Raw genomic sequence first — 16,557 nt, forward strand, 5'->3', positions numbered from 1 at the left:
CACCGGCTACGCCTAATTCTGTTTAACGCATTGCGCGTTAACGATTTCATTTTGTATCGTCGACCTCCCCTGCCCATGATCGATACCTATCGTTCCGTGAAGAACAAAGGTTAACATGTAACAGCTACGCGACTCGTAGCTACAACGTCCACCGCGTTGCAAACTATTCGTTTAGTTTCTCGATATACCGGAACGTTCACGGTGCATGAATATATTTTTGTTTCAAAAATATCTTTCTTCTTTTTCCTTTTTACCATGGACAGCATTTTATCTTTTTATTAAAACATTAATATGATCTTTAGATACGATCAAAATATTCGTGAAAACGACAAATAAAAATTGATTAGTATCGTCGATCGGTGAGGTATCTTATATAGGTTTCGATATGTTATTCGAAGCAAGCTAAGATTCGTTCGTGTTATGGTAGAAATACGGTAGATAAATATCTGAATTAATTGACAGACATAATAAATTCACGTAATAAAAGATCAAGCGAACCGAATACGTCTGTATTTCTACTTCACCATCAGCTCTTTTGCAACTTTCGTTGTTTCTATCTATACGTAAAGTACCATCTAAATAGATGATAAATGGTAATAGTCTCCAGATCGCAGATGATCAACAAGTTTTTGACAAATTTGTAATTTGTGTACTTAACTTTAATCAAGAAAGGTAAACATATACATTGAAACGACTTTCTTCAAACTTTCCTATCATAAATTTTATCTAAAATAGATTTTCTACGTCCTGCGATCCTACCGCAAACTATAATTTATTCCAAGGTCAAGACGGCCAGAAACTGTGCAAACATACTTAAACGAACCTGCAATAATCCTAAGAAATCGTTATAAAATTTAGCATTGTCTATGATTAGGGTCCTTAATTACTACAAGCGCATTTCAAGTTAAGATGTCCTTTAGAGTTGTTGTTCATTCCGCTAAAAATTGAGAAAAGCGGATTTTCCTATATACAAGATTCGATGGTCACTTTCAGCCGCGAGCAGCCATTAACCACTTAACCTACCACTACAGGCATAGTCCGTAGTACGATGATTGGGTCAAATATAATATACAGGGTGGTTGATAACTGGTGATACCAGCGGAAAGGGGGTGATTCTACGCGAAAAAGGAAGTCGAAAATATAGAATAAAAATATTTTTTTTATTTTTTTTTTTAATTTTTCCATCGAGACAATGATCTACAGTGAGATCCGTTATAACGTACCGCACGCGTACCGAGCGAAAATTCAAAGTCGATTTTCTCGAAGACAAAGCCTGAAACGAAAAATTTTTATTCTATATTTTCGACTTCCTTTTTCGCGTAGAATCACCCCCTTTCCGCTTGTACCATCAGTTACGAACCACCCTGTATAATAGCTTGTTTACGTTTTCGACCCAAAATTCTCGAACGTAAATCGTAGGTTAAGGGGTTAATGGCAGTGGCTAGCATCCACCACAAGTTCTTTATAAATCTTATCGTCAACAAATCTTTAGTAAATAAGAAATCATCGTCGAAGAACTGATTGATGAACGAACTGGATCAAATTATCCTTTCGTAAGAGAAGATGATCCTTTACACGAAGAATAGTAAAGAGCGAAAGTAGTGTCACGTAAAATTAATGATAAAAAAGGAATAGCTGAGCAATGACTTAACTTGACTGTGCTTTTATAATTTTGTAGGCTTTTATTCACGAAAATGATTAACTATAATGTTACAAGGAAGTAGCGAAGTTAAATGTTGCGTTTGTAGGTGTTGAGGGGCAAGGAGAGGATTCTGATTGCCCTGCGTAATGGAGAAAGTGTAATATTGGGCTATGTGCAAAGGTCATGTCAAACACTCAGCAGCGAGGAAGCTAGGTCGCGCACGTGATTTCAGGGATAGCCGCCGAAATCATCCCCCTGCGATATTCACTCATGCTATTGGGAAAACTATGCAGAAAACTTGAGAGAGAGAGAGAGAGAGAGAGAGAGATTGCTGAACACGCTCGCGAATCGGCTATCTCGAAGTATCCCACCGCTACCACTAATTTTGTTACGTGGTAGAGGTGAGTGGAGCCTATTTCGAAAGAGAATGTGGCTGACGAGCCAGTTTTATCACCCGAGGCTGGGGAACTTGGTGTTTTGTGACCAAGACTGCACAGAGGAATTCCAAATGAAGTGACCTCGATACGATCAGAAGACTCCGTAAAGTCGTTAGATTTAGTGAAATAGGAGGAATCAAAAAAAAAAAAAAAATACAGTAGAATAGTTGAAGTCAATAGAATCAATGTAACGAACACCCAACAGATCTCACAAAGGACACAACCTAACAAACACGAAGATGGTACCCCGCTGGGGGTAACCACCCACATGTTATATTATTACAACACCAAGATATAACATTTTACCAAATGTCCTACTGGACAAATTGTAAAATTTAAATAAATAAATAGAAAAAGAATGCTTAATTAGATGTCTTTGTTAGATGTAATTGGTTCTTATTAGTCTCAATACTAATAAAGGAAGAAAGAGGAATAGACTTTGCCATTTCCCTTTGTCCTTGGTAATTACTATTTTAATTATCCTCAACAATAACACTGGTTATTGACAACCACAGTGGAGGGGACTCTCGTCTCCTATATAAGAGAGCCCGAATTCTGGAAAATCAAAAACATCCAGTCACTACAATAAGCAAGTAGAAAATCACCATAGTTAAGCGCTGAAATTCCAACTTCGTGACAAAATTTCCGAGAGCGTGACAGGGACTTCCCAGTGAAATAACTCGACATACTCAGCGGAACACATAAGAAATCAGTGCACTCAGGGAAAAGAACGCCACAAAATACGAATGGCACAACAAGCATTGAGAAAAGGATTCGTGGACAAGGTTCGTGTCTTTGTGTCGGAAACGGAGTCGCTTACTACTGTCTGGGTCCGGCTGGAAGGATGGCCGAGAATGACCAGGAGACTCACATGGCTAATGGAATCGTGGCCCACGGTATACCGACCAAACAACACAGATTTGTCCATAGGTATGCTTACCGCCGTGTCAGTAAATATGAATAATAATCCTTTTTACGAAAGGGCTCAGCTTCTAAAACGAACCGAAACGGGTTTCGTCGTTCTGTTGATCGACTGGGGGTTAGTACAGCACCAAGAGATGAATACGATTAGACTATTACCATCCAAGTTTGTAAACGCGGCACCATGGGTAAGGAAGATTAATTTGCGTGGCGTGCAGACGTCCGATGAATCTAAGGAAACGAAAGACGAATTGGCAAAGCTGACTATGCGATTACGACAAGGAGTTCTGCTCGATGTCCATCATTCCCCAGAAAAAGGAACGACCGCGAGGTTGCTGCTGGACTGCTCGCCAGGACAACCCTCGATAGACATAGGAGCGTATTGGTTGGAGTTAGGATACGTCACTTCTAAAGCACTTCCTTCATAACATGAAGATTGTTACTTTTTCTGGATGAAAACACCACTGTGATGTTTCATCTGGATTAATATTGTTATAGTATATAGAATATATATAATGATATATAATATATAGAATTTATATAACACTACCAATATATATATACATTATAGTTATATACATTATTGCGTTATTGCTAAACAATCGTTACATTTCTATAAAAAGGAGATTATTTATTGCGAAGAAACAACCAATGTTTTATCTGAATAAATCATTAGTATCATTATTTTATATTATATATATTTGTTTGCTTTTGTCCTTCAGAATCCTCGATTTGATCTAAATCCAGTTTAGCAACTTGTGAAAATTAACAAAAAGCATAAAAACTTTAATCTTGCAAACGATGCCTTATTTTTCCTTGTCTTTCATACAACGAGTCTTGCAATATTAAATTTAAGATATCTTTCAAACTAATCATTTTTCGACTTAACTACCTTTAGAATCAAACAGACGATGATCACCTATTATACACGATATAGTACCACGCCAGAATAATTTACTTATAATTATCAATGAGAATTGATTGTAAAATTCTTCCAAATAGAAAAGAAATCTTTCGATTTTGAGAACTTGCTGTTGCAACTCGTCAAGTATATTTGAAATAATTAAATATAAATAAATAAGTAATGTCGTGAGACGCTCGTACCAACGTATTATCGCTCGCAAATAACTCATAGATGTTGTTAGATACTGAGTATATAGAAGAAATTTACTATACTGTAATTAGATTTGCAGCAAACATGCAAAGTTAAGCGACTGTAAAGTTAAGGCGCATCTACAAGTAATTGTATGGAACGTAATGTCCTCACTGCAAAGAGTGGCCTTGGCGACATATGTCAAGATCAAGTTCATCGATGGTGACTCTTCTCTTACGAATAATTAGCCAACTTTCGTATCTATACGTGAAGCGTCCCGTGAGCGCGCGAGCAGTCTAGGAGAGAGTGTAACAAATTACTACCTTCGACTTGCCTTTACTTCGAAGACAACATCGCGTCAACGTCTATGCGTAGCCATACGAGAAAAGTGATTTAAAATCCTCGAAATTTGCCTAATCTCCATTACGTATACGTCTTACACCTAGCATATATTTACTTATGTATGTAATAACGTAAATCCTTAGGATAAATTAGACGTTCGATTCTGGAAAATAGAGGATCGATTTTCTAAGTCCTGAATTGTCGTTCTTCTCTCGTGATCTGTTCTATTCAGCAAATGACTCGCCAATGACAACCTTCAACGGCATGGCGTAGAGAACATCGATTTATGATAACGTAAATCCTTAGGATAAATCAGACGATCGATTCTGGAAAATCTGGATCGATTTATTCTATTGCCAAATGACCGAATGGCCAAATGACTGCCGGTAGAACAAAAGTGAGAATGTCGGTTGGCGAGTAGTTCGAATTCTATCGAATTTACATATATATATATGTCGGGTTAGGGTTAGAATTTTGGGCGCGCAACAACTCTTCGCGTGAATTAGCCATTATTTTACACAGCCGAGATTATATTTACGCGTATATACAAGTCTACTACAAAGATTAACAAATACTAAGTCTAGTGAATAATAAGTTTAATGAATAATAAAGTTAGTGAAATAATAAGTTGAACAAATAATAAGTCTAATGAATAATAAGTTTAACGAACAGAAAGATTAATGAATAGTATGATTTACGAATAATAACTTTAATGAACACTATTAACACTATTTTTGGGTTCAAACGAATCCACGGTCAGCGGGATAACTCTCTACTAAGCGTAAAATGATCTTAAGCACAGAAATACGATTGTTGAAAATGCTCGATGTGTCACTCTCCAAGGCAATCGCAAGAATGCCAGCCTCGTGGAGATTTTTCTCGCTGTACGATTGCATTTGTTTTTCTATACCCGTTTGGAAGCATCGAGAAAGTTCCAAACACCGTTGCTAGGTAGTTTCTGCCTGGAGTTTGATTGTTAATACAATGTATGTCCCATTGTATCAGCACCTCTAAGGCAACATCACGCGTGGCTAGGCCCGCTCCCGAGGCCGCATGCCGCCACAACCACATTTCTCGGAAAACCCATACAACCACTCCAGACCTCCGTTAGGCAAAACGTCCATCCCGTGACCGTGGCTACGTTCGGCGACCAATTATCACCTCGAACCCAATCTCGCTATCACAAATCTCGAACAATTACAGCTATGATAAAATCTAGACTAGACTACTAGAAGATGTTCCCAAAATTTCCAAGGAACGGCTTCGGCTTTCCTTTCATCTCCGACACATATATATATATATATTGAGGGTTAGGTATTTGAGAACCGTAGGGCCTGGCTGCCTTGCCAATTAATAATTCCAGAGGGCTCGACTTGGGCACTCGGTTAGTAGTGCAATTCAAGGCTAATTGTATCTCCCCAATCGCGTCTTGCCATGAGCGCCCGGTTGTTTCTACCGTCGTAAACATATTCTTTAGCGTATGCATCATACGCTCTACCTGTCTATTGGCCCTACTCGCACCGGTTGCTATTAAGTGGAGTTTAATGTGTTTATCATGACAAAAATCTTGAAATTCTCTGCCCGTAAAACATCTTCCTTGATCCGCTATTATCCAGCAAGGACTGCCGAATAAAAATATAGCATACTTAGGTGCTTTAATGGTACTAAGGGAATCTATTTTACGAGTATGATGCAGATATGCGAATTTAATGAAGCCGTCGACCAAAACAATGACATATTCTTTCGAATCACTTTTTACTGCTTAGTTCGCCCGTTATGTCCACGTGAACTGTATGCCAAGGTATGCTGGTCTTAAGTATAGGATGTAGTTCAGCTTGTATTTTACCTGAAGTAGCCTTCGAAACTCGACAGTTCTCAACGAATTTACGAATTTATTTCGCCATTCCTTCGAACCAGTAATACTCGTACGGTTTCTCAAACGTTTCATCCCAACCTAAGCGCATAATTGACTGTTGCACATGGTTAATAACGGACCACCTAAAACCTCTTGGGGCAATGGGCAAGAAGAGACTCCTGCCTTTTCTTTGTATTTTACTATAAAGGGTAACAGATCGTAATTCATGCGCATTTGCGACATCTTCCGCGAGCTCATCATTTTGAAATTTAGTGACGATTTCTGAAATTTGAGGATTCCGACGTTATTCTGTTAACAGCCAGTCTTCTGAGATTTCGGTCAGATTAATTTCTTTTCTTTGGTTTTGTTAATTATACTATGATCAACGTCTATGGGATTCCGCGGAAAGAAATCTACGTGAGCCATTCGTTTACCTTATCGATACACAATGTCGAAATTAAAAGTTGGTAAGTAAGTAAGTTTCACCTTATTATTAGATGCCTTCAAGGAATTGCAACCAGTGACAACAAGAAATTCTCTTTCATGTAAATAATGGCGAAAATGTTTAACAGCGTTTAACAACTGCTACCGTCTCTAGTCCATATGAATGATACTTAAATTCCGCAGGGCTAGTTCTTATACTGTAATATTTTATTACTCTATTTTTTACCTTCCGTCTTGTGCATTAAAATAGCCTCATATCCGCCCGAACTAGCGCCCGTATGAGGTTCTATCGGAAAGTTCGGGTCAAATACCATTAACACTGGCAACGGACAAGATTTGAGATGTACGTTTAGTACAATCATTTCTTATTCCTCGCATTACTACTATATCAATCGTTCTTTTGTCAGAAAATCTCAAGTCCACGGATTCTTTAATTAGTGAACACTCGGCTCCAAAATCGGAAAACGTAAAATGGAAACGACTCACCCGGATGACTTGATCCACCAGTTGATGCTTCCACTACGTAGAAGTCGATTCGACGCTCGTTGTTGAAATTATATTCAGGGCACTGCTTTCTAAGAGTTTTCCTCCATAATCAAATTGACAGCTGCGCATCATGCAGCGGAATCGGTCGTAAGCTCTTGCAGTGTTATAACCGGCACTGATCCCACTTCTGATGTCGGAGAAGGATTGGAATTGGGCGTTCGATGAACCTTTACTTACTTCACCATCGCGGATGTAGCTAAGGTTTATTGGTACAAATGTAGACACTACAAGAGGCTATGAGTAATAGCGGCGATAGGATGGTCGAGATGATAGTAACCACGGATTCAGGTTCGATAACGAATTCACGATCCACGGGAGGACGAGTATCAACGTAATACACGATTCGAGTAACTCAATCAGTAATTCGTACAATGACTAACTAACACTCTACTTCCCTAGCTCTTGATCCAAATGAAACTGCCCTTATGTACTCCTGTCCCCACTTCTCGGGACAATCTTTGTTCTTAACGAGGGCCATATAATCATTCCATACCTTTGTCAGGTACACGTCCCTCCCGTGACCGTGGCTACGCTTAAGTGTAGCTATAGTACAAGTCTGGACTAGGGTATTGGGGTTTTTTCCAACATTCCAGTTTTTCCCTATATATATATATATATATATTTTATATATATATATATATATATATATTTTATATATATATATATATATATATATATATTTTATATATATATATATATATTTTATATATATTTTATATATATATATATATATTTTATATATATATATATATAAAATTTTGTTACGCTTAACAAGTAGAAATACAAGCAGGGATTTTGAACTCGTTTCTACTCGTTCATATCGTCGTTATCCGCTTCGTTGCTTTCTTCAGTGTTGGAGTTTTCGCTGCCGTCGTTAATTAATCCTTTCGTCCCATCGTTTAAGCTGTTTATAATTAAGGTTACAATTAAAGTCAGATTAATCGTATAATCGAGATATCCAACTCCGTTAAGAACTCCGGGAACGCTCTTAAGAAATACTTGTGTTGCCTGTAGCGCGCAACGAAAGAATATGAAGAGTCGACACAGTCGACGAAGTTGGAACGAACACTCTATAGGGTGTTCCGTTTTTGTTTACTCTAAACGTTTTTATATCTAACGGTTGGGTGGTATGAAATTGGTAAAATCCGGAGAACGAGACGGATGAGATACTCAGAGTAATTTTACCCGCTTTTTATCACGTTTCGTTCGTATAATCGGAGTTGTTCGAATAAATAGACTCGATAAATTAGAGGTCCAGGTAAGTAGAGATAGATAAAGTAACGTATTGACGTTGCTTAGTCTTCACTGTGCGATAGAAACGACGTTTATGGAATACAGTCGAATGGAACACAGGATCCTCGGTCGTGCGATACGAATATTTATATAATTCGCTATAACGAAGATTTATTATGATAATGAGATGTATTATTATATATTAGCAATTCTATGGTAATCAAAGATATCCGATAGTTCGAAGAATGTTCCAGGTGTTTCGAAATGTCTTTGCGTGAATACGTTATGTTTCGAACCACAGGCAAAGGTCGAATCGAATGATTTATTTACGTAAATATTTGAAAAACCCAGAAGCCTTCGAGCAATATTCGAGTATTCCAGGCTCTCGAGATTCTCTTCGATCTTGCAAATTCCCGTAATTAAATCTATCGTAAATAAATCTAAGCTTCACGAGATTAGAACTTTTGTATCTATCTTAGAATCTCTTCAAGTCTCCACTCTACGTAATACTTAGATTCGAGTTCTATGCCATTTCGTAGCTGTATATTTAGCGCTGTATATTTTTAGAATCGTCCTACGTAAATAAAATTTGTGTAACGTATATCGCGCAACCTATCTATCGCTTAACGCGCATTACACGTACCGTTAGTTTACACGGTTGAGACGTTCGTTCACTGAGAAATTGGCAACTCGAAATGCTAGATCCAATGACCAGCCAATCGTCGTTCAGTCGACGCTAATTGAATTCGAAATTTCTGTTCGATCGACCGGTTCAAGGTCTTCCTCGTGCTTCCTCGAGTTGTCGAACTTTCCTAAATATGCGCGTATGTATCTTAGGATCAATCCGGGCGATTCGATCGAGGACTGTCGGCGTCCTCGTTCCAAACGAGAATCGCGAGACCATGCGTCAGGCAAATGTATTTTCGTCGAAAAGTGTGCTGCACAATACGCGGACGAATAAAGGCTAACGACACTCGAATAAATTGGCGTCTCTTTAGAGTCCGTAGGGAGACGACTAACGATTGGCAGTTGAACGTTTAGTCGAGCTAGCTTTCAGAGCATGAAAATTTATACTGACGTCAAGCTTCGTGCATTCTCGACTAATAATGTCGGATCGTCAATTTATTGCTCTATCCGGCGATAGTTTGTCACGAGCAGCTAACATCCTGTTCTTCGACGCTCGTTCCGTTGCTTCCATTTTTTTCCCTCCCCTTAAGACCGATAATTACGCGTACGTGAAAATATTAGTCTACCTTGGTTTCCGTAATCGAACACGTTACACGCGGCGATTGTAATTACAGCTACTTTTACAAAGCGATAGATCTTGGAATTTCTAGGATTTAAACTAGCGCTACAGGAATTGGAGCAACTTTCGCTTCTTGGCCGATACCATCTTTCTTTTGAATGTAACTGTGGAAAAAACCGCGTTGCTCGTGGAACGTAATGGAACGTACTGTGGAATGTACGTTCCATAAGCGTAGTATATAAGATATGCAAAGTCAAGTTTCATTGTAATATCATTTATTGTAATATCCAATAAATAGAAACGAAGTCTCAGCTAGATCCTAATTGCTCACTTATGGACTGTTTCATTTGATATCATTCCGTGCATTGTCACACGTCTCAAATTTTCTACGAACTTATGAAAATCCACGGTGATAACCACCGATGATAACCATTACGAAGCCACGTTGTCCTCAGCCGTGACAACTGCGAGCGACTGTTACGAGCGAAACGAAGTGGAGGATAGCTTAGCGAGCTAGAGTAATGCGCGGGTCATTTAATGGAGAAACGTTGGAATCGATGCTTGAAATTTATACCGATCTGGGCCACGATCTGAACGTTCAATGTAGGCCGGTGTGCAAAATGACCGGACGACCCCACTGACGAACCAAGTATGCAATCCATAAATTGATTCGAATCGTCGAGACACGCTGCGTCGCGTCACCGTCCCAATGAAAATCCCTGACAACTGCTTGTTCTCGCGTATCCTGTCCGTGAATCGAACTGTGCATCGATAGTAACAACCCGTAACTTGCGACTAATTTAATTTCAGTCTTCGCTCTTTTATGATCCGCGTCGTTCCAATTATATCGATGGACGCTGTTTCACTTTAACCAGTTAACCGCGTTTGATGAGTATACGCGTCAAAGAAAAAGTTTATTTCGGTACGTCGACGTGTATGTTCGTTGTCGTTTGTATTTATTTACGCATTCCACGAGCTAATTCCATGAGAGAGGTTTCTAAAACTAAAATCCGCAATTAACTGGTTAAGCGTCCAATCGTTTTCGTGGGTCGTTTTCTCTCCTTTCACGGAGAAGCAGTTTTGAAATTCGGTACGTTCGATTCAATGCATCAATCGAACCACGAAGAATTGCCCTTTCGTTTGGTTTTCAAACTTTACAGATACGTCTTCTTTCTTTCCCTTAAAAATGTTCTAAATGCTGTTCGTTATAACGTTAAAATATCACGCGCCTAATGGATAGGGCACTTTAGATAGGATAATTCGATCGATTCGACATCGAACGTAACTGGCATCAGATTTGACTCTCGCCAATAAAAAATACCTTCTGCTTGCATTTTGAGACATCAATGGTGCGTTTGATAACGCCGATGCGGATATTCTCTTGCAACGATTGGCAACGATTACACGTCCCACTAATCATTAACATTAATTAAATTCTTAACTTTCCAGCGATCGGTCGAATTAACTGAGACCTGCCTTTACCCTGCTGGTTGAAATATTTCTCAATCAGGAATTATTTCTTAACCAGAAAGTAGGCGGAGCCCGTTTTCTTTTTCTTTTTTCTTTTTCGTTTCCGCGACAGTGTTCAACTAAAATCGATTCTCGCTGATTGAAACTCACCTCGTTCCCGTTGGAATATTTCCAGGTCGGTACCATTATGAATTGGGACGTTCGGGAGGACAGTCGTTGCACGATTTTGGACCAGTCGAATTGGCTTACGTGTCCGACGAAGATGCGGTCGACGATGAAGAAGTGTTAGCAAGGTACCGTCGAGAAGCGGATGAGAAGCCAGATCCTGCAACCGAACGAATCTCACGGGGGCAACAATTGCAACAGCAGCAGTCGCAGCAACAGGCCGCGTCGCAGCAATCACAGTCGCAGCCACAGCCGCAACCGCAGCAACAACAACCGCAGACGGTTGTGAATGCATCGAATGTACCAACGAACGATGGATACGACTATCTGACGGATTATCCGACAGAATCGACGGTTCCTACATCATCTCCATCGTCGACAACAGTTTCGTCGGGCGAACAAGGACTTGTGACGCCTACCCTTAGATTGGACAAACCGGAGACTTCAACGCCGATAGTATCAATCTACGGGAAGAATTCTTCCACCAAAGAACCGGTAAAATTCTTGTCTATTATATTCAAGATTCAGATTAGCGCTGTAACGAGACACGGCTCTTACGATTATATCGACAAAATCTGAATCTGAACGTGTATACGGGGTGTTCGGCTACAGTTGTCAGAAAATTTAAGAGGTTTTTCTTGAGATCGAAATAAAACGAAAATCAAGAATAAAAAAATTGCAATTTTTAAAATTTTTTTAAAAATTGCAATTAAAAGCCGGCCAAAATACCCCTACGCACGGGCAAACCTCCTTACACGAACGAAAGGAGGTCAGCCTATATGTAGAGGCATATAAAATAATATTTTATTTTTATATTATATATTATATATATGTCGGAGATGAAAGGACATCGGAGCCTTCCCTTTGGAACCTCGGGAAAATCCCTTAACACCGTAATCTAGATTCTATCATAGGCGTAATTAAACAATTGTCGTCTTTCGATCCGATTGTATTTGTTCGAGATTTATGATAATGAGCTTGGGCTCGAGGCGACAGCCAGTCGCCGAACGTAGCCGCGGTCACGGGATCAACGCTTTGTCTAACAAAGGTATGAAGTAATTCTATAGCTCTCCTTAAAAGAAATATTTCTGGCGACACGCGACAGAAAACATTCCAACGGTCTCTGTCCCGTGGCTCGTCACACGCAGGCCCTATTTTTTGAGTAAGATGATTGCCAGATGTCGATGCGTCTCCGCAGTACATGTTCATCTAGCCTGAGGACCCGTTATAAATCTTAAGATTTAACTAACTAAAGTCCTTCAAACAAACAGTCTTTGTCCCAACTACGAGAAGATAGAGGAGACCTATTTTTCAACGAACGACGTCTCCCACTAGCAACTTTCCCTGGAGGGCGGCTAGCATCTTTTTCTAACCACCGATATGGAGATTGACCAATTAGCAGCAACGTCAATTTCCCTTACTTTCTGAACGAAGACTATCCTCGACGAATCCGATGATCTCGTGTCCTTAGACACACCCCATCATAGTTTTCCTCTGCAGCATCATCGCGACGAAAAGTCATTCTCTCGCGAGATCGTATTAGCGACTGACTTAGCGTCTGTACGCTCGGTGGATATTTCACGTTTTAACAAAGAGTCCGACTTAGATTTTGTGAGCACGTTCATCCATCGTCCCGTCGACCACGGATTCGTTATTGAACCTAGGATCATTGTCATTAGTTTCTCGAGTATCTAATTACCACGGTTACTTGTCCAATTCTATAATGACCGTACCTGCACTAGTCAATGTCTTCTCTATTGCTTATCGACAATGTGTAATCCAAACGAAGATTCGTTTCACGCCCCTAACTCTAATTCCAATGTAAACCTGACATATATATATATATATGTTCGAATTAAGAAGCATTCGTGTACAACTAAAAATTAATGTTCCCTTTCAGCAGGTTCCATCCGCAATTCCAGGAGGTAAAGCTAATTCTATCAATGTAACTACCGACGCTAAGAAAAATTCGACGAAGGGCGCAGAGTCTGTGCCGGAATCAACGGACAACAAAGATGATTCCGATGGTAGTATCGGAGACATATCTATCAGCAGGTTTTCGGACTTATCCAACAAAACTTTGTCCCAACACAATATCACGAAAATGGAGTATGACACGCATCAATATTACAACAGCACGTTTATCATCGATGAAGCTGTAGGGAAAAAATTCTGGGTGGATATAAATAATCATCCAGATTTGAAGGTCAATTACTTACTTAGTCAAAGTCACCGTCGAGCTGCGGTATGTGTATTAAAAGCGTTAATTTTTCTCATTTATACTGCCTTCCTTCGTTAAAAATGTCCTATCTCTAGCATCTGTATGCAAAGAAAATCGTAAAACTTCAGTTTCGAAGTAACAGATAGAACATTTTAACTTCAACATGGAAAGGGAATTTGGAAATTGAACAAATTATGAAGTTTGGTATGCGGAGTAGGCGCGACAAGTAGAATATGTAGAGTATATTTGAAGAGTAAAGTGTAAAAATCACCCGTTAAAGAAAATGCAGAATTTTCTTTTTCCTCGTGGATTGCATACAACTCTACTCTAGTTGCGCGTAAAGCTTTATAATTTGTTGAATTTCCAGGTTTCCTAACTTTCCTTACGAGAAAGTTAGTATAGCGTATTCAAACGTAATTAAAAAGTTCCTTTTTGTTTCTTCCAACAGACAGTGAAATTGAAATTCGATTTCCCTTTCTACGGTCACAAAGTTCGTAACATCACCATCGCCACCGGAGGATTTTTGTACACCGGGGAGTACGTTCACAGTTGGCTAGCCGCCACACAATATATCGCACCACTAATGGCAAATTTCGACACGCGACTATCTAATGACAGTTATGTGAAATATGTCGATAACGGTTGGTAATGAGCGTTAGAAGAGAGAATACACGTTTGCAAGTAGACACAGTCGTAAATAAATGGGAATGTTAATTGCAGGAACGGCGTTCACGGTTGTATGGGAGAAGGTGGTATTGCAAGACAAACCTGACGCAGGGGCATTCACGTTTCAAGTGACTTTGCATCAAAACGGTGACATCGTGTTTGTATACTCGATGATCCCTTTGATGGTAGAGCATATCAAAGATACGGCGCATCCTGTTAAAGTTGGATTGAGCGATGCTTATATCATGGATAGAATAGTGTTCTGTAAGTATTTGGTGTTATCTCGTATTGAAGCCATTCTGAGAGAAGATTTCATCGTAACAAGCAATAATCGAATCGACTATTTTTCTTCTTTCCTCACAGTTGTTCGCAGAAAAACGATTTACGAATATCATCGCGTGAACTTTAATCAGCAGGACATTAAGAATTGGACAGTGATTTATCTACATGCACTGCCTACCTGTTTAGAAATGGATAATTGTAGAGACTGTTTGACAAAACTAAAAGGCTTCGACTGCAAATGGTGTTCAGAACTGAATCAATGCAGCACCGGAACATCTAGATCGCGACAAGATTGGCTGTTGAGAGGTTGCGATGTTCGAATGATAAAAGCAATTGACAATTGCCCGTTACCAACTACGACATGCAAGGAACATCTTGACGAATATAATCACATTTTACGCATGCATTCGGGAGAGACTGTTACCGTTAGTGAAATGAATGCAAAGCAAGAGAAACCTGGATCGAGTCCTCTAGAGCGTTGTAAGATCTTTATTTCTGCAATTAACGTACACTTTTGCAATCGTTCGTTCAATCATAATGATATTTTACTTTTAATATCTTTAGCTCGGGACAATATGAACATGGGAGTTTCAGGAATTATTGGAATTCTCCTTGTAATTGGTTTAGTCGTAGGTTTAGCCGCGTGGGCTGCATATGCTTACCGCAATCCTCATAGTACGTCTGGACAAATGTTAATTAGGGTAAGGATTAATAATATTTGTTATAGTAAAAAAAAAGAGAGAAATGTTTTAAAGAAATATTTTTGATCTTCTTTGAACAGTATCGACCAAGCCAATGGAGTTGGCGAAGAGGAGAAGCACGTTATACAGCAGCAACGATTCACATGTAGAAATATGTAATCGAAACGCAATCAGCAATTAGTACAGAACTATCGGACCAAACTTCCTATTAAATATACACCGTATTAAGTCTGCAAGTTTATGTACAGAATCGTTAGCCTGCAATTACGCACGTGTCGCTTTATTAATTGCCATATGTCAATATATGATACTTATTTGTTGATATATGTATGATGTTGATAACATGTCCGATTATTTCCAATATACAAGGGATCGGAAATCGTAGTACAACCAGGCAAGCGGTAATTCTACATGAAAAAATAAGAGAACAATTTGATATAACATTTTTTCATCTGAGGCTTTGTTTATGAGAAAATTAAGCATATAATAAATTAATTAAAACAAAAGTAAATAATCCACAAGAATGTAAACTATATATAAAAATAAGTAAAAAATGTAGGATAACATATTTTCATGAGATGCTTTGTTTTTTCGAGAAAAATAAATTTTAAAATGTATAATGCGCGTATATCAGACCGGTTCGTAACTGAACATCTTCAAACTTTACTTTCTTGAAAATGTAACCTTAAACGAAAAAATATTTCACATTTTTACTTATTTTCACATGTATAAGAATATCGTGTTGGTTGTTTACTCACTTACCCAAGTTTGAGTATACTTGACAAATTTTCAAACTCGGTTTTCTCAAAAATGAAACGTTATAGAAAACAAAATTTATTTCTTATTTTCGACTTATTTTTTCACGTAGAATCACCCCATATCCGATTGTAGTACGATTTCCGACTCACCCTGTATTTATACTGAAACAAATATAATTGTGTTGGAAAAGGGAAAAGAACAAGTATTTCAAATTATTATAAACAAGTATTGCAAAATTATCTATTATTAAATTTACGACGCTAATTTCCGAAGAAATGGCAATTAAGCTACTAGTGACAAAGGTATAGAGGAAACTTTTGAAAGTGACCTTCACTGTATCAGCGGGCGGAATAACGAAAGTTTATTGAGATTTTAAATTTTGTACAGTAATGTTAATGTTATAAAAACACATAAAAACAAGTTTATACTTACTGTTGCCCGTGAAAATATTGAATCGACCTTTTATAACGTATAATTTCTCTAATGTTTTCTTTCGAAGAAAGTCACGCTCCATCACAATATTCGAAAGATGAA

The 16,557-nt window shown here is 38.7% G+C and overlaps 1 protein-coding gene across 1 annotated transcript in view; it reads left to right on the forward strand.

The window, feature by feature from the left end:
* Nucleotides 1-15,900, forward strand: part of l(1)G0289 (plexin domain containing lethal (1) G0289) — a 44,831-nt gene extending 28,931 nt beyond the window's left edge. Inside the window, exons 2-8 of the mRNA XM_069123639.1 lie at nucleotides 11,405-11,889; nucleotides 13,298-13,639; nucleotides 14,064-14,256; nucleotides 14,336-14,545; nucleotides 14,645-15,043; nucleotides 15,128-15,264; nucleotides 15,345-15,900. Of these exons, the coding sequence (XP_068979740.1) occupies nucleotides 11,405-11,889; nucleotides 13,298-13,639; nucleotides 14,064-14,256; nucleotides 14,336-14,545; nucleotides 14,645-15,043; nucleotides 15,128-15,264; nucleotides 15,345-15,413 (1,835 nt within the window). The 3' untranslated portion in view covers nucleotides 15,414-15,900. The remainder of the gene's footprint in view (nucleotides 1-11,404; nucleotides 11,890-13,297; nucleotides 13,640-14,063; nucleotides 14,257-14,335; nucleotides 14,546-14,644; nucleotides 15,044-15,127; nucleotides 15,265-15,344) is intronic.
* Nucleotides 15,901-16,557: the final 657 nt, after the last annotated feature.

This window comes from Bombus flavifrons, chromosome 11 (assembly GCF_040668555.2).
Source record: "Bombus flavifrons isolate JBK064 chromosome 11, iyBomFlav1_principal, whole genome shotgun sequence".
NCBI lineage: Eukaryota > Metazoa > Arthropoda > Insecta > Hymenoptera > Apidae > Bombus > Bombus flavifrons.